The 20192-nt window shown below is 44.2% G+C and overlaps 2 protein-coding genes across 2 annotated transcripts; one reads left to right on the top strand and one right to left on the bottom strand.

The window, feature by feature from the left end:
- The first annotated feature begins 874 nt into the window (after positions 1-874).
- Positions 875-5783, top strand: NUDT15 (nudix hydrolase 15). The gene is made up of 3 exons (XM_054986900.1): positions 875-1105; positions 4502-4698; positions 5560-5783. Exons 1-3 carry the CDS (start codon positions 963-965, stop codon positions 5739-5741), a joined length of 522 nt encoding a protein of 173 aa, XP_054842875.1. The 5' UTR covers positions 875-962; the 3' UTR covers positions 5742-5783.
- Positions 5784-6935: 1152 nt separating this feature from the next.
- Positions 6936-16483, bottom strand: MED4 (mediator complex subunit 4). The gene is made up of 7 exons (XM_054972588.1): positions 16326-16483; positions 15391-15457; positions 14086-14256; positions 12741-12798; positions 11433-11519; positions 8356-8487; positions 6936-7452 (listed from the first exon to the last, which is right to left on the bottom strand). Exons 1-7 carry the CDS (start codon positions 16433-16435, stop codon positions 7280-7282), a joined length of 798 nt encoding a protein of 265 aa, XP_054828563.1. The 5' UTR covers positions 16436-16483; the 3' UTR covers positions 6936-7279.
- Between the last annotated feature and the right edge of the window lie 3709 nt (positions 16484-20192).

The raw sequence follows: 20192 nt of genomic DNA, 5'->3' as shown, positions 1-20192 counted from the left end.
TATATATGCCATCACCCATCCCATGGGATGTACTAGGTTGGGTTTGGCTTATGGGCTGTTGTGAAGAATTGCTGCCTCTTGCAATGATTTTTATGCACTGATTTTTCATGTTTTAATGTATTTAAATATGCATATGTATTAACGTATTTTACTGTGATTTTATTGATTGATGTTACCTGCTCTGAGCCCACTTGCAGGGAGAGCGGGTTATAAATAAAATAAATAAACGTTTAGAAGCTCTCATCAAATCTGTGCAAAACACAAAACCTACAATATTTGTTTATAAATCTGTGATGTTGTTGGTTAATAAATAGGAGATGCAGAGTCTCAGGAACGGGTGAAGACTTCGTTCACCCAGTTTTGCCAATGCATTGGGATAAGAGTGCAATCCTAAAAAGAGGTACTCCAGTCTAAGCCCATTGAAATCAATGGGCTCAGGCTTGAGTAACTGTTTAGGATTGCACTGTAAACGCCATACCTGTTACCAATATGGATCTTAAGCACAAAAAAAAAGTTAGATATTTGGGAACCTTTTATGGATGGAGGTGTCGGTTTCTCCCTATTGTGGTTCTATTTTTATTTCTATTGTGTAGGAGGCTTATTTTAATATTCCCCCTCCTATTTTTTTTCTTTTCAAACAAAAATTAAGGGGGGGGAAGCATTTACTTTATAGGGATTTGGAGGGGGGCACACCCAAAACCTTATCCCCTTAATCCTCCATCGTATGGGTCTCCCCTAGTCTGACACGGGTCTTTCCTCCACTGCCTGTCGGGCCAAGGGCATGGAGGGGGCTGGCAAGGCCGCCTCATTGCGCGGCTAGCGCAGTTCAGCGGCGCCCGGCCTCTAGCGCTCCCTTCCGGGGCGAGGCTGACAGGCGCCGTCCGAACGTGAGGCGGCCGGGAGAGCTTCTCCTCAGGCACCGGTTCGCGCCCGCCAAGCCCAGGCGGGCCTCGGAGGGCGGCATGGCTTGCCGGCAACGGCCCGGCGTCGGCGTGGGGGTGGTGGTGACCAGCCGGGCCCACCCTGGCTCCGTCCTGCTGGGCCGGAGGAGAGGCGCCGTCGGCGGCGGCACTTTCCAGCTCCCCGGGGGACACCTGGAGTTCGGGTAGGAGGGCGCCCGGGGCCTGCTCACGTGGGGTTGCCAACCTCCAGAGCTCCCGGAATCACAGCTGCTCTCTAGATTTAGAGAGATCCGTTCCCCTGGAGAAAATGGCTGCTTTGGAAGTTGGACTTGGGAAAAATAAATAGAAGGGGGCCAGTATTGAAATGGTAAATTTTAGAGGTATTAAAACTACAAGTATAATGTGTGTAAAGATATGATAGGTGTTGTGGAGGAAATTGAAAATGAAATATGTATTATTTTTCTTTGTTTTTTCTTGCTTTAATTATCGTTCTTTTCTCTTTTTTTCCTCTCTATTCTTTTTTCTTTAATTTCTCTTTTCTCTGCCCTTTTATTGGGATTTTAATCTTATGAAAACCCTGGCTTGCATAGCCCAGGTGAGCCTGATCTCATCAGATCTCAGAAGCTAAGCAGGATCAGCCTTGGTTAGTAATTGGATGGGAGACCTCCAACAAAGACCAGGGTTGCAGAGGCAGGCAGTGGCAAACTACCTCTGTTAGTTTCTGGCCATGAAAACCCCACCAGGGGTTGCCATAAGTCAGTTATGACTTGAGGGGGCCGCACACACTCTCATTAATAAAATAAGTATTTTTAAAAGGAAGTTGGACTCTATGGCATTGTGTTATAGGGTTGCCAACTCGAGGTTGAAAAATATCTGGAGATTTTAGGGGTGGAGCGTGGGGACAGTGGGATAGGAGTTCAGCAGGGTATTCTGCCATAGAGCCCACCTTCCAAAGCAGCCATTTGCCCTGATCTCTGACATGTGGATATCAGTTGTAATTCCAGGAGATTGACATCCCCGCATTATACCCTTCCCCTCCCCCAACCCTGCCCTCCCCAGGCTCCACCCCCAATTTCCAGGAATTCCCCAAGCCAGAGTTGGCAACCCTATAAAGGAGACTGGCACCAAATGATTTCTTTCTGTCCATTGCCGGTAGAGCAACCGCAAAAAAAAGTCGCCTACGTGACAAAGGCCGCAAGCTGTCAATTCCCCTTACGTCCCCCAGCAACCATTGTTTACAATGGCTGTTCTTGTCATTCGTTTTAGTACATCTCCTCCGGAACTCCTGGTCAAGGCAGGCAGGGTATTCTCTCCAAAAATGGGAATAGGAGAACTAAGTATATTGTTTCACACTGCAATCCTATGGAGAGTTACTCCAGTCTAAGACCACTGATTTTAATGGGTTTGGCTGGAGTAACTCTGCATAGGATTGCACTGTCCTCAGCGGACTCCAGCCCAGTTTGCTGTGTCTGGTGGCATTTCTGCCCTTTCTCTGCAGATTAGCATGGGAAGCCAACAGGAAGAGGGGATATTGTATGAACAAGGACATCATCCTTCAACTGGTCTTCTTTGATGTGTTTACATTCCAGAAGAGGCAAAATATGGACTGCAGATACTTCTATGTTTAGAAGAATCCCTATGTACATTTTTAGCTCATTGCTAGAATAGCTGCTGCATTCTTCAGTCTGCACATGAAGTTTTACAATGCTTATTTCAGTAAACCACTTTTCTTCAGAGCTAGTTAAGGGGGTTAGCCAGCCAAGGTAGCATTACTCTCTGGATATCTAGTATTGCCTGTTCTGGATGTGCCAAAAGTAAAATAGGGCAGGATTCCTATAGCTGTACAGTGAGATTCTAATGCATGTTTATGCAGATGCCAAGTCCTGCTGAATTCTGTAGGGTTTTCTCACCACAACACTGCACCACTAACAGTTATGCAAGGAGGAAAATCCAGCAAGTACAAATGGGACAAGCTGTGTGCTGGCTAAGATTCACCATAATTTAGTCTCCCGGCATGGCACTGTATGACTTGCCCCACTGACTTTATCTTAACTACCTTTCAAAACTTTTGTTGCATGTACACAAGACCTTTCTCCTGTATTTCTGTAGTAAAAAAAAACCTTGGTAACTTGAAAACAGTTTTCCAATCATGTTATGTACTTGCATATTCTATATTTGCCTCAAAATCAATTTCCAGATCAGGGTTTTGTATACAATATTGCATGAGAGGGTAGACTGCACAACAACAGTCATTTCCACCCTTGGTCCCTTGCCCTTTTCTGTTAAATTAATACTTGCGGCTTACCAGTGCTATTTTTCCTCTGCCATGCTCTTCAGTGTATTTCAGGTGAGTGGCCATGCTGGTCTGCAACAGAACAGCAAGATTCGAGTCTAGTAGCACCTTAAAAGATCCACAAGATTTCAGGGTATAAGCTTTCGAGAGTCAAAGCTCCCTTCATCAAAAATAACGGGACCTCTGACTCTCAAAAGCTTATACCCAGAAAATCTTGTTGACCTTTTAAGGTGTTACGGGACTCGAATCTTGACGCTGTCCAGCTCTGTGCCTTCTCTCCCTTTCTGAGAGGTATCTCACCCCGATTTGTGTTCTCCTGGTCCCCTGCCTTACAGGACATCATCTTATGTAACTACTCAAACAATGTGCACATTGTGAAGCCAGGAGGCATTAAATGTGCCCAGGCAGAGGAGGAACATAGCAGAGGAAGCATTCCTTCCCCCCCGGTGAGTGCTGCTCTGGTCTCTTATGCGCTACCTTCTGCCCATTCTACAGAACAATATACAAACAGAGAACGCAGAGTATGCATCCTCTTTTGCACATTCCATCCATATCTTCTTGTACAGCAGTGGTGCTCAAGTCTGTGACTTGTAGAGAACCATGTTCGGAATAACCATCAACCAAAAGAGCCATGTTTACTTCCATCTCTGGTGTGAGACCTGGACCTCAGGGAGATTCACAGATTACCCATTCCTCTTGCAGTGGCCTTTTCAATTTGGGAAGAATCTGCTTAACCAAAAGCCCCACAGGGCAAGGGCATTGCCTGCTTTCCTGAAATGTAGAACAGGTGCCACATTGGCGAACAGTGCCAAGAAGAGCCACAGGCAGCATGTCAAACCGCCAGATGTAGTTCCTGAGACACTGAGAATCACTGTTGTACGGAATCCCTCTGCTGCTGAATTCAGATGCAGAGTCTCACCAACTCCTCTCCAGTAACTGCTGCCTGTACACATCGGATATATTCTCTTTTTAGCAAGTGGGGCACTGTATTTCCTTTCCCTCCCTTTGAGATTTGTGCAGAAGATGGGAGAAGCTGTAGATGCTTGCATCTTCTATACAAGTCCCAGGTCGACTTGTACTGCCTTTAACTTAGTAAACCTGCCTCACACTAACTCCATGCTTCTCTCAAATACATCCCAAGGAACCATCTTTTAGTACCATTTTGCCACCCCACTCGCAATGCTGCATGCTGGTTGGTTAATGTTTGGCTTTCCCCGTGCTTCATCAAGTAGCCAGGCTGCCTTTCCTGCTTTTTACATAGCACGGATTTTTAATGTTTAACTTTTATACACATTTACCTTTCCAGTGAAACCTTGGCAGAATGCGCAGAGAGAGAAACCTTGGAAGAAACTGCTCTACACCTAACCAACATCCGCTTTGCTTCAACTGTAAATGCTATTAGCGTGAAGGATAACTACCACTATGTCACTATCCTAATGAAAGGAGAGGTGGATTTCAATTACGAATCGGAACCAAGGAACTTGGAGCCTGATAAAAATGAAAGTAGGATACTATATTAATTGCCAGCGAATGTCGAATTAAGAAGTTTATCTACATTCTTTGCATAGGTTTAATGTAAGGTACTAGTTCTCCACTTCTCCTATGAGGAACGTAATTTACCACATGCATGAACGTGTACATTTTGTACACTGTTACATGGTCTCAAGTGTCACTTAATGCACCTCTAAAGTTCTTAGAGGTACCTCTTGTGTTTTCTGTTGGGAATTGATCCTTGATGGTATCATCAGTTCTGCCTCCCTTCTAAAGCGCATTGTGCAAATATCTTAAGAAGTGAGCTGTGGCTCATGAAAGCTCATATCCTACCACGTTGTTAGTCTTATAGGTGCTACTGGACTCTTGCTCATTTCTACTGTTAGACGTTCTGTGCAAATATAGTCACAGAACGTATAGAATATGTTGAGTTGTCCTGTTTAAATCATTGGTTTGCGGGGGGGGGATGTCAAAGGGTGTTTCATGTTACTTAATAAATTGAAGTTTGCCTAGCGTTCCAGTTGAGGTCACCCTCAAATCAAAACTATAGAGCAGTCTTTCTCTGGCAGTGTCTCCAAAGGCATTTATTGTGGAAACTATTGATAAAAGCAGCTGAGGTAAGCTTAGCTGCCGCAGAAAGGCATCTTTTTTACTCTTTGTAAGAGAACTGAGGTTTTTGAAACTCCGTTTCTTCTGCCACAACTGAAAAATATTAGAGATGCTTCTACAATGCTGAAGGGTAGACCAAGCCGTTTCTTGATGGCACAAGGACAGGAGGAGGGGTGGAGTTGTCCTTTCCTTTTCCACGTGATTAGATGTGTATTGTAAAAGTTCACACCATACCAATGCCTTTTTTCCCTCTCTGCCATGTAGGTTGGAAATGGGTGAAATGGGAAGAGTTCCCCTCAGCTGATCAACTGTTTTGGGCTTTACGCAGCTTAAAGGAACAAGGTTACAATCCTTTCAAAGAAGACTTAAATCACCTGGTGGGTTACACTGGAAGTCACCTTTATATAACAAAAGAGAACCAACTGTTGAATAACTGTAGTCTATAGGAAGTGTGTGGTAACAGAGAATTATTTTTATATAATAAAGAGCTCCAGTCCATCCCTGCAAACTTGAGTTTTTTCTAGATGACGGCTGGCTTCCCTCTCTGCCACACACAGAGGTCTGTGCCGTTGAAGAATGCAACTGTTTTAGCAGACTTTTCACTCACTCCATTATAGCAAGTAGGGATTTCGTGTAACATGTTGTTGCCACACAGCAGCAGTCACCTGCAGGACAGCATTTAAGCAAAAGTGCTTCATATTGTGGGGGAGGGAAAGCTGCTGCAGAGAAGCATCCCAACACTGAAATCATTTTCCGCTTGCTTTGGGTGTATTTTAAGTGTGGGATACCTTTTCTCAGTATAGTGTTTTACATTTGTCTGTTGTCCTGTTCTGAACGGACTTGGTAACCCAACCCAGCAAAGATAACTTAATAAGTTCTTGCTTTCCCATTGGAACTACAGTGGGGAAAACCAAGTATGTTTCACTGACTGCTTCTGCTTTTACATTTTCCTCTGCAAGCAAAACACTCTCCTATTTCTTTGCATGAGAAAACCTCTATCATTTTGTCTTAACAGAAGTGAGCTAAAGGAGACAAGCCTAAAGTAGGGTCTAAGAAAAGGACAGTAAGGTTGAATTCGCTCACCCACTCACTGCTATTGCACTTCTATACATATTCTCACAAATGGCAGACATCTCTTTCCTGAAACTATGTATAAGAGAACCCAACTTAAAATCTCTAATTTTGCAGAATTACTAGTGAAATTCTAAAATGCACACCGTCCTTTGAGTGCACTCTCATGTCAAAGGTTAGGTGGCACCGTCTGATTTTACACCTTTTGTATAGTTTTGCCAAAGCAACTGAAGCAAGATGAAATCTCTCTTTAAGTGTGGTTACTACCATTCTATCACAGCACCCTTGTTTAACCTAAATTACTGCAGGTATTTATAAACAGGAATACGGTAAGCGGCAAATGAAAATAAGTAAAGGCTGAACCGTTTCTAAAAATAAGCCGCATGAAAAAGTGAACCTTTAAGCCAGTCGTTGAAAATCATAGGGCTTGACTGTGAGTCTGTTCTTAAGAATGCATTGTAGAAATGATAGTTAATTCTTTTTCTCTTAAATTGGTAATAGAGTTCACAACAGCTTTTCATACTCTCTATAACAAACCAGCAATTAAATCTTAACAGTAAATAATCATAGCAGGTTTAAAAAACTTTAATATTAAGCCCCTTTTTCCATGTGCTATCAGGGAAAATGTGATGGTAGATTTTTAATTGTAAATTCCAGTTGGTTCGCATTACATTTCCTTTTCCAGAACTTTATCTAATGGACAATTTAATAAATTCAGCATCAGGGCCACTGGAAGTGTGCCCTGTTATCTTCCACTTCTAAGAAATCAACCATGATTGGAATACAAAAAAAGTCCCTACTGTCCCTGCTGCTTCTCACCGAGTACTGCAGCTCCCGTTGGAAGGCAGAACAAACATTTAATGTGGTTCCAAGCGCAGTCTGCTTTTGCTAGTCCAAAACCAGGGTGCGGTTCCTAATCGGAGTCGCTGCTGCTGCTCGAGGAATCTGTTGACATGACCTCCACGTCATCTTCATTCTCCTTATTATGCCCAGGAGGTTCTAGCATAAAGTCATTGCTGTGGTTAGGCGGCAGCATGTTCACGGACATGTCAGTCGACTGCCAAGGATACTGAGGAGCGAGCACATCTGAGGGAAAGACAGAACATAAGGGTGGCTTTCAGGCAGGCCTGTTACTGATTAACAGCACATTCCTCAGTGCGCTTCCTTTCACTGAATAATACAGGACTTCTCTTCCAACAGAGCACTCGCAGAATCATGCTGTAAGCGTGCATGGCATTTTGGCCAAGCCAGATCAAGCACAAGCCAGCAAAAGCTAAGCACAGCCAGGTCCCCTCTGACTTCAAAGGAAGCGATTTAAAGATCTGCATCATTTTCTCATTACAATTAAGGAGAAGTGCTTTGCTTAGGCTGGATTAAATCCTAAATATTTAATCCAAATGAGATGTTTCATTGAACAACTCAAAGCGAGCATCAAAATCCATTATCTGACAGCACGTGGGAGGAAGGAAACAAATCATGGATTGGCTTATCAAGGATACTTCCTGTTCCCCTCCCCCTCTCCGTTTTGGAGATAACTGTGGTTAGCATTACATTATCCTGACGTTTTTGCTAACCGTAGTTAGTTCAAACAAGTTTGCGAAGTGACTGGTTCACTATTGTCAGGAAGGGGGAAACAGTGCAGACGCAACGCCAAGTTCCTCCAAGGAAGGAGGATAACAGTATGAGAGCTCATGAGGCTGTCCCAATTGCCAAGGCATGGTCTAGAGACTGGGCTATTGTCTATGCCAGACCAATACCTGACCTGGAATTACCAGGAGACAGTAAATCAGGCACTTCTCAAAATCTGTTCCCCATCTCTATTTCCTGGCTCTTTCAAAGGGCATCAGGAAGGAGACAGATAAAAAAAAATACCCCCTTTTAGTCCATATGCCTCTGCTAACTGTTCTTCAAGCATATGGGCAGCATTCATTCCACTCATTCAGCTACTACTAAGACGGGAAAAGGCCTGTGTTTCCTGTTTCCTGTTACCTGGTAATCTGCCTGCTGCAAGCGCATCTCCTGGTAAGTGTCCATTGACTCCATTCGCTGATGGGTTGTTCATCTGACCCAGGAGACCGCTTCTCATCTCCAAATCGGTTGGATATGGCCTCCGTGGGTCCCCTTAAAAATATACATTCACATATGAAAAAACATGTCTACTGATGGCTTTTCCTTTTAACACCCGTCCACACATGAACACAACACGTGCTTGTTATGTCATTCTACACTATCCCTGCCAGTGGAGTAAAGCAAAAATCAGTATACATAAAATGCATCTGTGCAGTTACCAGAGATATTTGCTTTACTATAAATAGTAGGGTAGCTGTGTTGGTCTGCAGTAGAAGAAAAAAAAATTGAATTGCTACTGGACTCAAATCTTGCTCTTCTATAAATGGAAATGCCCTAATATATGGGCACAACAAAGACCGAATCCATTTGACGAACATGATCCTACAGCATAACTGGAGATACAGTACACTGCTAATTTTGTGCCTCTGCTACGCACAGTGATTATAAAATGTAACAAGTATCTGCTGAGTTCCTAGTTTAGCTTGAAGTCCATGTATTCAAATAATTTACATACTACGTTTGGAGCCATAACTGGATCTACTAAAATAAAGTGAACACCGCCCCCCCCCTCCAAATACAATAATGATCAATGGAAGCAAACAAAACCTTGGTTACTCTGGAAGGCACTGGACATTCATCATGATGGACCAACATATACCAGGACCACAGATTTTATTTCTTAAGTACAACTAAGTCTGTGTACGTTCTTCTCTCACTCCAGTTCCACCTGTTTTGGTTTTCTTTTTAACTCATCCCTCCCCCCGCCTCCCTTCACTGTCTGCCTGAATGTCGCAGAAATCAGCAACTGAAAGCCTAGGGTGAAATTCACCCACTCAAGTACCATCAGTCAGAACTGCCAAAACAGAAGCCAGATACGGGCATTGCAACGGGCAGCCATGGGACCTCCGGGTAGTTCATTTCAATGAATGGGAGGGGCCTTGGCCTACTTCCCTATCCTACCCTGATCCTCCCTCAAATTAGCCTCCTCCTTATAACAAATTGACGATCAGGAATCTCTCTCTCCTATCTTTCCTTTCTACACACAGCTATAGTCCTCTCTTTCCATTTCTGCCTTTACAGGCTGCCTCCTTCTCCCCTCCTCAGCTGTATCTCTCCCCTACTCTTACCTGACTGATTTTGACTGGGCCTGCCAGCAGTGGAAAGGGAGGGAGAGAAGAAAAAGGACTAAGAAACTAGTGTAATGCATGCTGTGATAGAAGAACACAAGAAACCAGGCAAGGGTGGGTCAGAGCTGAAGGAAATCCCTTCTCCTTTTTTTTTTTGGAAGAAACCCATCTGTTATTTATGAAGAGGAAGTGCCTGCCCAGAAGTTAAAACGGTCTCACCCCAGAATGACTGGGAAAAAAATACCTCTGTCTCCTGGGCTGCAAGCCACGGAGTGCTGTTTTCCAGGTGGGGGGTAGGGGCTTCAAAGCAGACAGGGCAATCTGCTCCCTGGCTCTTTAGGAGCCTTAGGTGGGAGATCGGCTGGCTTCCCTCTGGGCTTAAAGCACAGAAGCAGCCAACAGACCTCGCTCTCTGGACTAAGGCAGATCCGGAAACCAGGAGGATTCTCCCCTCTGGAATGGCTGTCAAGCTTGCTTCCCTGATTTTGGCCAGAGCGGAAGCTAGTAACATGCTGATGGAAAAGGAAACAGGGTCTTCAATAAAATTCCAAGAATTCAAATATTATCACTCTGGTTCCGTATATATAAGTACGTTCCCCTAGTGTAGAAATCCTTGAACTACTGCATCCATATACACGGGGATGTCATACAGGCATCTTTAAAATGACCAGGGACTATTATATACATCATTATACACACATAACTAAATGTGTTTCAGCCGTGAAGCTTTCCTCGGTGGTCTTTATTTGTTTTAGACACACCATATATTAGAGAATGCCTGCCCAAGCACTGAATAAACCCAGAACACATGTAGATACTCACAGTATAGCCACAAGGAATCCAGAAGTATCTTTATGGCTATACATACCATTTTTGATATAATTTATCCTGACCTGGCTTATAGAGAACTGTATTTATCCTGGCTTATAGAGAACTTAAGACATCTGGACTACTGAAAAATTATCATCTACACCAACGTGTCTTTGGTAGTCCTGTTCTATTTGAATGGGGAAGTGAGTCGTACTCACTCCACGAGTATCTACATCTTTTTTGTGTTTATTCAGTGGTTGGCCAGGCATTTTTAAGATGCCTGTAAATGTATGACATCCCTATATGTATGGGTGCAATTGTTCAAGAATTTCTACACTAGGGGAAGGTACTTATATATATGGCACCAGAGTGATATTGCTTTAATCATACAGATTTCATTCTTGAAATTGTATTGAAGCTTTTGGTACTTATATTTTTGTGTTTTTGGCATTGGTCTTGGCTCTTGCATGTATAAGTTTTTCCCCCTTTCTTTTGTTCTTTCAGCCTTTCTGGTTACCCAGTTCCCTCTGGGTTGAAGTTTCTTCCCCCCGCCCCCCCCCCCTCTTTTTTCTTTGCTGGAAAATGAAACAAAGCATTATTCACAGCCTGACTGTAAGTGCTTGCCAAAGCACATCTCACTGTGGCAGCAAGACTTGTAACCAAGGCTTTTTTTCTGGAGAAAGAGGTGGTGGAACTCAGTGGGTTGCCCTCGGAGAAAATGGTCACATGGCTGGTGGCACCGCCCCCTGATCTCCAGAAAGAGGGGAGTTTAGATTGCCCTCCGCCTGGAGGGCAATCTAAACTCCCCTCTGTCTGGAGATCAGGGGGCGGGGCCACCGCCCATGTGACCATTTTCAAGAAGTTCCAGAACTCCATTCCACTGCATTCCAGCTGAAAAAAATCCCTGCTTGTAACCGTTCCCTCGAATGGCACATTAGGAATTCTCGTTTATGGGTGTCATGCACGCAAGACAGTTACACAACAAACATTCTATAAGATTTAACAAAACACAGACCCAATTAACGGTGAAAATACTGATCGATGATATTTATTCCTTACCTGGCACCCACGTGAGAGGAGCACAAACAGCATTACTGGCACTAATTCTGTGAGCATATTTAATGATTTCTTCAGAGGAAACAGACCCTAAGGGAGGGGAAAGTCTGAATGATTATAATGCATTAGGTTTGCAAAAGACGGTTCTCCTGCATGGGCGGCTCTCTCAGAGGACCACATACAGAGGCAGTAAACTTCTGAATACCAGTACAAGAAGACAGCATCAAGGGAAGGCCTTGCTGTTGATTACCAGTTTGTTGGACATCTGGTAGGACACTGTGTAGGTCAGAATGCTGGACTCAATAGATCATTGGTCTAATCCAGCAGAGTAACTCATGTGTACTATTGCCCTTTAATACAGATGGCCCCATGCTAAAGAGAAAAATGCAATGGAGCCATTCACCAAAAGAGGCCGATGAAGGTGTGCTGAAAAATGTAACTCTCCTCTCCAAAAGAAGCAACCCTCTCCTCCCACCCAAAATAAGAAGGGGTTAGTGCATGTATGCTGCCTTTATACCATGGAACCATAGCACACCCTCATTCTGCTCCAAGGCCCTTAAACTGAAGGGGGGAAACTAACAAGGCTTTTGTTCTAGGCTGGCTGGACCTCAAGAAAGAGCATTTCTGCCTCAGTAAAGAGATAAAAAGCGACACTATAGTGAGTCCCCATTTAGGCGTTCTAAATACCACCCCCTCTAAAAACAGATGAGTTTCACACATAGTCATTTTAAAATATCTTTAGGAAAAATTTTATATGCCTGATGCAATAAAGATTGCAATCCTGTGCCCACTTACTGAATTTAGTGGGACTTATTTCGAAGAAAATTTGTACAAAAATAGACACCTCACTTTAGATGTTCCTAATGCAGAAGCAGTAAAGAAACCATAGAAGAATTCACAGTGCATTCTAAAATGTATTGTTCTCTTCAAGCCATGCCATCAAGGTGTGCTGAAAAAGTCGATGCCTTTTCCTTGCTCTCCAGCAGTTACTTCAATGATTTAAAAATGGATAATGGAAAACGGTGGGGAAATAATCCCTAGGATTTGAGCTACAATTGGAAAGATGTTGCACATACCCTAGCTCCTTCATGATCAAGTCATATGACAGTGTCAGTGGCAGTCACAAGGACGCAAACATACTAATCACCAAATAATCCTCCCTCACTGGTGGCCATTTAAATATTAGTTTTCTTATCACTTAGCTCATCTGTAGCAGCTGATTTACAGAGCGAAGCTATGAGACAGGAGGCCAGCCGATCGCATGAGAAACAGGGCCCCAGCTTTAAAATTTCATCACACAGAAATACTCACCCTTCCTTGCCTTTTCTATTGATTTCAGTTTTTCTTTTGCTTGATAAACAGCTGTGGCCTAATTATAAAACAATATTTCTGTGAATTAACTGGTAAACAGAGGTTTACTAAAGGTCATTCGTTCATAGGGGTCACCATAGGTCAGAGGTGACTTGATGGCACTTTAAACACACACACGCCAATTAGACGTTTGTACAAGGAATTTGCCAGGCTTCTGGTCACTATACCTGAACTAAAAGTTTTGCCTGAAAGGTCTGGAAGTTGGAGAGGAGCTTTAAAAGTCATGGTCCATTTGTTAACAAAGTGCATTTCTAGCCTTTATGGTTGGAGTTTTTAATAGTAGCAACCGTAGCAATGAAGGGTCACCAGGTAGCACTGCTGTGGTAACACCAATATCCAAAAGGTGGTAAGGCTAGATAAGGCCTTATTTCTAACACAAGAGGAAAACAGGTGTATGGAAGACAATATTATGTGTACGGAGGAGACACAAGCCAGTGGTTAGTGCCACACTAGGTTCTGAGAGACCTGGGTTTGAATCCTTACTCTGCCATGGAAGTTTGGCAGTCAAACACAGACAGCCTAACCCACCTCACAGGGTTGTTGTGAGGAAAAAAAAGAAGAACAGAACAATGTAAGTCACTTTGGATCCCTATCAGTGAGAAAAGCTGGATATAGATGAAGTAAATAACTAAAGAAATTAAGAGAGGAGAGGAGATCCTGGGACTAAAAGTAAGAGAGATGAAGGATTCAGAAAGGGAGCAGGCACGGAATGAGAGCTCTCTCAAGAGAGGGCTACAGATGCTAGGGAAAGGGTTACTTAGGATGGATATTTACAAGGGCAAGTTGCGGCACATGCAACTGTAATGGATACATGTGAATCACTATAGGCATTCAGGAGGCGAATAAAACCATTATTTATTTAAAGATTTTCTCAGTTGACTGATCAGGGCTTTTTTTCAGCTGGAACGTGGTGGAATGGAGTTCCAGCACCTCTTGAAAATGGTCACGTGGCCAGTGGCCCCACCCCCTGATCTCCAGACAGTGGGGAGTTTAGATTGCCCTCCGCGCCATGTGGCGGAGGGCAATCTAAACTCCCCACTGTCTGGAGATCAGGGGGCGGGGCCACTGGCCACGTGACCATTTTCGCCGAGGGTGATTTAAACTTTAAAAAACTCCCCCCTTGTTCCAGCTCACCCAAAGTGACGTCATTGTGCGGTCCTGAGTTCCACCACCTCTTCCCCCCCCCCAAAGCCCCGTGACTGAGTATCCCCTTTGCATGGCTGACTCAGTAAGTGCGAATGCCTGCGAGTATCCTGAGGTGGGAGCAGTTTACGGATGGGCTTACCAGTATATGTTCTGCTTCTTTCAGCTGCTTTTGCAGCTGTTGGATATCACTGTCCCTCTTCTCCACCACTTTTTCTAAGAGCTGCATCTCATGGTGGATCTTGCCTTGTTCAAGAGCCAGTTTCATTAATTCCTGGAACTCTTTGTCTCTCTGAATCAGCAGGTCCAGGATCTGTCCGACAACAAATGATTGTAACACGCCACTTCAGTTAATCAGGAGAAATCAAAAGTGTACGGGGATATTATCTACTGCACTATGAGATTTGGCCGACGTGACTAGTAAGGTAGCTGCAAAAAATGCTTACTACAATCTCACCCTAGCCTGGAAGATGGCTTCTTATCTCGACACAGCCGACCTGGCCACCTGGATCCAAGCTATGGTAACATCAAAACTTGACTATTGTAATGCCCTATACATTGGTCTCCCATCTAAGTTAACTAGGAGGCTCCAATTAGTGCAAAATACTGCAGCTCAACTGTTATCAGGAGCAAGCAGGAGCATGAACATCACTCCCATCCTACAGTCACTCCATTGGCTACCTGTCAGTTACCGTGCTCAATTCAAGATATTGGTTATTACATACAAAGCTCTTCACAGCCTCGGCCCGACATACCTACGGGACCGCCTCCCTCCCTATGTTCCTCCATGGCAGCTTCGCTCATCTGAACAGGGTCTCTTGCAGGTGCCAGTCTGCACATGGGCGAAATCAACAGCAGCCCGTACACAGGCTCTCTCTGTGGTAGCCCCTACCCTATGGAACGGCCTGCCTGAGGAGGCCAGGAGAGCCCCCACCCTCCTGGCTTTCCGCAAACTATGCAAAACTGAATTATTCAAAAAGTTTTTTTTCTCAGATAGGAGGGCAGTATTGTAGGGAGGGGGTCTCAGATATTTTGCTAGTGAATTAGGAACCATAAACTTCACCATTATGTTGTCTTATATATTACTGTTGCTTTAAATATATACTTCTATATACTACCTGTGCTTCATGTTGTTTAATGTCAGTCCTAGAACTGATTATGTTCTGTTTCAGCAATTTTCCAACCCCATATCGGATCCTTGCTAATGCTATGTCTTTGTAATCTTGTATTCATTTACCCTATGACATTGTTTATGGAAATGTTCTTGACACGGTATGGAAATGCCTGCCCTTGTCCTTGCCACTGAGTGTACTTATGTCACACTATGTAATCCGCCTTGAGTCTCAGTGAGAAAGGCAGACTATAAATGACAATAAATAAATAAATAAACAAGAGACTGATCAGATAGTAAGTATATCCTTTGAAGATCTTTAAACAATTTGCCTACCTGGGTCTCTTCTCCAGGTTGTGTAAGTTTCTGGTTCCTTGAAATTGCCAACATTTCAATCAGCTCCCTGAAGCAAAGTTTGGTAACAAGAAAAGAGGTCAATCGTACTTGTACCTGTAATTTCTCCGTAATAAACAGAAGCTCCATACTTGCAATACCCATGATACAAAGGCAAGTTGCATGCTCCTGCTGGTGAGCTGAGGACCCCCGCCCCTGCAAACCAGTTTGATTTCCAGTGCAACTTCATTCTATGAAAAACTCCCAACTGCCCATTTCCACTCATTACACCACTATTAAAGGGACAGGACATATTTTCCCGAGCACCAGGCATTCTTATTGAGAAGGGAAGAAGAAAGGGGGTCTAGAGGACTACTACTTTTCACAGGGTTATCATCAGTCACTTTTTACAAATATTACTTTTGCATGCCTTGAACACTGGATGTGCGCACATGTCCTTTTGGAACTGAATACACCCTGAACTGCACATTTTGTCTTGGGTTATATAGAGTTTTTTTCGTTGTTGGTTCGAAGGTTCGGCTTCTAGTCGCCTAAGGTAAGTCCATGGCCAACCTCCAGGCGGGGCACAGAGCTCTCCCAAAACTGCAACTAATTTCCAAGATTCCAGAGATCAGTTTCCCTGGAGGAAATGGCAGCTTCAACGCGTGGGCTGTATGCAGCATCATGACTCATCCCAGGCCCCCCACCCCAAATCTCCAGGAATTTCCACCCCAAGGTTAACAACTGTATCCCAACAATACGCGAGGCAAAAGCAAGACACTCGCAGCTTTCGCGCATGCGCCATTCTGCCGAGGACAGAAGACGGCTGAGAAACAGGAGCGAAAGCAGCGCTGAGCATGCGCAGGAAGGACAGCTACTCCCTGCCGGGATTGCCTCAGCGTCTCCGAAGGGCCGCTGAGGGCCGCGACTGAACCCACCGGGCGAGAAGCTCCAAGTCGTCCAGCGCGGCCAGAAGGCGGTCCCGGGTGCTGCTCCGCTCCCCGCCGCCTCCTGAGGCCGTTGCCGCCGGTGCTGCCGCAGCCGCCATTGCTCCTCGCCTAGGCCGAGAGGGAGCCTCTGCCGTAGAAAAGAGAGAGGCTGGTCGGGATAGGGGGGAAGGCGAGGAGAGCGGCAGCGCCCCCTGGCGGTCGGTGGTGTCTATTACAGAATAACATCTGCCGGGAAATTGGGACCAGAGCGATCATGCATCCATTTTCATAGGTTTGGGTTTTTTAACAAAACTAGAATAATCATTGCCTGCAGAGGAAACTTTGGTTGCAAGAAAAGCCCCCCAGGGGGAGGGGGTAGTCACAGTATGTTTGTAGTTTGAGCTCAAGGGTGTTCCCGAGGAGTTAGCCGCGTTAGTCTGTAGTAGCAAAATAGAAGAGAGTCCAGTAGCACCTTTAAGACTAACCAACTTTACTGTAGCATAAGGTTTCGAGAATCACAGTTCTCTTGGTCAGATGCAGGGTGTTAAATAGAGTTTTAAAATGCTCTAGCTGAAATTATTAGTCCAACACACTGTGCAGAGTTACTGAAGTTTAAGCACCTAGGCTTTACTGTCTGTAGGTGTTTTGGGAATTTGCGGGGTGGGGGGGACATACAGACAAAAACAAATATTTCAGATTCTAGGAAAGGTCAGGCTATCATGCTACTTAATAAGTTACAGGTTGAAGAAATTCTAGTTAAAAGGTACTTTTGGTGCTGTATTAGTCACCCTCTGCTCCACCGGACCTCTGCATGGATGTGTTTACCAAGAGCAAACATAAAATAAAAATTCTGCCAAGCAGGAAGATGGCCGGCATGTCAGACTCATTCTGTGTTGTCTCTGGGGACCAATAACAGAAAAGGGGCAAAGCCACTGCTCCTCCTGCTAGGGTTGCCAGCTCCCAGTTGGAAAATTCTTGGAAATTTGGTGGGGGGGGCAGCCTAGAAAGGGCAGGCTTTGGGAAGTGGCAGGACCTCAACTGGGTATAATGTCATAGAGTTTACCTTCCAAGATACCCATTTTCTCCAGGGGAACTGATCTCTATTGCCGGGAGATCAGTTGTAATCCCTGGATATCTCCAGCTACCACCTGGAGATTGGGAACCCTAACTACTGCCCACTGTGGCCACACGCAGGGAGCATTTTCTTAAGCTTGCCAAGTCAGACACCTGATTTTTTTTCGTTTGAGTATCCACACAGCCATCTATTCTGTTCCAAGGTCACCACATGAGCCTCATGAAAGAATGGGGATTCAAACCCAAGTCTCTCTCTGGACATTTTAAGCATCGATTAACATATAGTGCATAATATGCCCTGAGAACAGTGGACTATTAATAACATAAATAAATAAATAAATGCACTACTCAAGGATGAGCTAGTGGCTAAAGGAATTCCCTGTGATTTCCCTATTAAACCTTTCATTGGACATAGGCTCAAGTCGAGTAGCACCTTGAAAACCAACCAATGATTCCAGGATATAAGCCTTCGAGAGTCAAGCTACCTCCTGGACTTGAACCTCAGTCATCTACGGCAAACCAACATAGCTACCCATCTGAAACGAACCCAAGCTGCAACATGGGTATAATCAGGGCTTTTTTTCTGGGAAAAGAGGTGATGGAACTCAGTGAGTTGCCCTCGGAGAAAATGGTCACATGGCTGGTGGCCCCGCCCCCTGATCTCCAGACAGAGGGAAGTTGAGAGGGCCATCTAAACTCTCCTCTGTTTGGAGATCAGGGGGCGGGGCCACCAGCCATGTGACCATTTTCAAGAGGTTCCGGAACTCCGTTCCACTGCGTTCCCACTGAAAAAAAGCCCTGGGTACAATAGTGCCAACCTACCTTACAGGGCTGTTGCTAAATAATGGGGATGAAGTGCTTTGAAGCTAAATATTATACTAAGTAATGAAGAAAAAAAAGACAAACAGTAGAGTCCAAGGGCGATGAAATGCAGGAAGCAGAGGATGAAATGTAATTATATAGGATTCAAATATGATCAAGAAAATTACAAACTCGGTGACAGTGACTGGCAAACTCCTTAGTACTGGCAAGCCGATTAACTGCTCTAATGGCTAAGGAGACCTACCCTGGACTTACTGCCTTTTGTGGCCCTCTCTCTCTCTCTCTGGAATTATTACCATGTAGTGGTTAAAGTGTCGGACTAGGATCTGGGAGACCCAGGTTCGAATCCCCACTCTGTCATGGAAACGTGCTGGGTGACCTTGGGTCAGTTAACACTCCCAGCCTAGTCTACCTCACAGGGTTGTTGTGAGGATAAAATGGAGAATCGGTGAATATAAGTTGTTTTGGGTCCCCATTTGGGAGAAAAGAGGGGTATAAATAAAGTTTGTTTCTTTTATATTTATTTATTTTTCTAAAAAATGCCTTTGATTGCATACTGCAAGCCAGACTACGGGAAAAATTAGCGAAGACTTCTATTGATCGCCGGCTTCTCTGGCTAATTCACAGATTGTATCAGAATAACACAGCTCAGGTAAGATGGGGAAATAGTGGTCAATTAACAAAAGAAATTCAAGTGAATGGAGGTGTTTGCCAAGGATGCCTTTTGGCTCCTTTTCTTTTTAATTTATATATAAACAACATTGAAAGTAACCTTTCAGGCGAACACTTCCGTCCCCCTCACCTATTTCAGACTTCTATTTCCAATTTGTTTTATGCAGATGATGCTGTGTTTATTATGTTATTTATGTATACCCTGCCTTTTCTCCTCAATGGAGACCTGAAGTGGCTTACATCATTCTCTCCTCCATATTATCCACACAACAACCCTCTGGGGTAGATTATGCTGAAAGAGGGTGAATGGCCCAAGGTCACCCAGCGAGCTTCCGTGGAAGAGGGGGGATTCTCCCAGATCCCAGTCTGACATTCTAACCACTTCACCATAGTAAGATCAGTCAACAGTTAAAGCTTCCCTGTGAAACAGTGTATTCTCGATGTATTTGTCTCTGTTGAGATGGCATCTTTCTTTTATTATCCCCCCATCCTGTAAGCAGACTTGTGCTCTCAGAAGTTTACATGTAAAGTCATCGGGTTTTTCTTTTCAAATGCCTAAAGGTTCACGTAGAACACACGCACAATTTTGAAACAGTAATGCATTATTGTGAAACGGTGGTATCCCATCCTGGAAACAAAAAATGATAAACCTAAGAGAAGGAGCCTGTGTTCACCAGAGTCGATTACCCCAATAACAGCTGTGTACACAGAAGCATGATACACACAGCCCTGTTAAACGGTCCGTAATCTTGTGGATTAGGTGTCTGGGGAGAAGCAGAAAAGTCAAATTTAGGTGAGATTGCAAGATTATTTGAAGAGACATAGCCCTGGCTAGTAAGGAGCATGTGCACATTTAAATTGTGGACAGCATATTCTGGGATAAGAAATTTCCCGTCAGACACTTTGGAGTGGCCAATCTAGAATGCAGGAGTGTTCCTAACAACTTTGAAGAACTGTGTATCCAGGAGAATAAAAGGAAGAGGATATGACTAACAGAAATGGTGTCTTAAGTAATAATTTTAGGTTATTAGCTCCAATAAAACTGTCACTTATTTTCCTTTGAGCAATCTGGCAGATTAAAATGATGTGTCAAGGGCACACCTATATTCATGACTAAACTATTTAATTGTTTATTTTTACTCTGCTTTTCTCCCCAATGGGGACCCAAAGTGGTTTACATAATTTTTCCTCCATTTTATCCTCGCAACAACCCTGTAAAGTAGATTAGGCTGGGAGGGTGCGATTGGGCCAAGGTCACAGAGCAAGTTTCTGTGGCAGAGCGGAGATTTGAACCTGCATCTCCCAGAT

The sequence above is a fragment of the Eublepharis macularius genome, chromosome 1 (genome assembly GCF_028583425.1).
Source record: "Eublepharis macularius isolate TG4126 chromosome 1, MPM_Emac_v1.0, whole genome shotgun sequence".
NCBI lineage: Eukaryota > Metazoa > Chordata > Lepidosauria > Squamata > Eublepharidae > Eublepharis > Eublepharis macularius.
This window is presented reverse-complemented; position numbering and strand designations above follow the sequence as displayed.

Coding starts and splice junctions, on each gene's coding strand:
- NUDT15 (XM_054986900.1), top strand. CDS start 963: ATGGCTTGCCGGCAACGGCCCGGCGTCGGCGTGGGGGTGGTGGTGACC. Junction 1,106..4,501: donor GGGGGACACCTGGAGTTCGG/GTAGGAGGGCGC, acceptor TTACCTTTCCAG/TGAAACCTTGGCAGAATGCG. Junction 4,699..5,559: donor GGAGCCTGATAAAAATGAAA/GTAGGATACTAT, acceptor TCTGCCATGTAG/GTTGGAAATGGGTGAAATGG.
- MED4 (XM_054972588.1), bottom strand. CDS start 16,435: ATGGCGGCTGCGGCAGCACCGGCGGCAACGGCCTCAGGAGGCGGCGGG. Junction 8,488..11,432: donor TCCTCTCACGTGGGTGCCAG/GTAAGGAATAAA, acceptor TATATTTTTAAG/GGGACCCACGGAGGCCATAT. Junction 7,453..8,355: donor TGCAGCAGGCAGATTACCAG/GTAACAGGAAAC, acceptor TCTTTCCCTCAG/ATGTGCTCGCTCCTCAGTAT.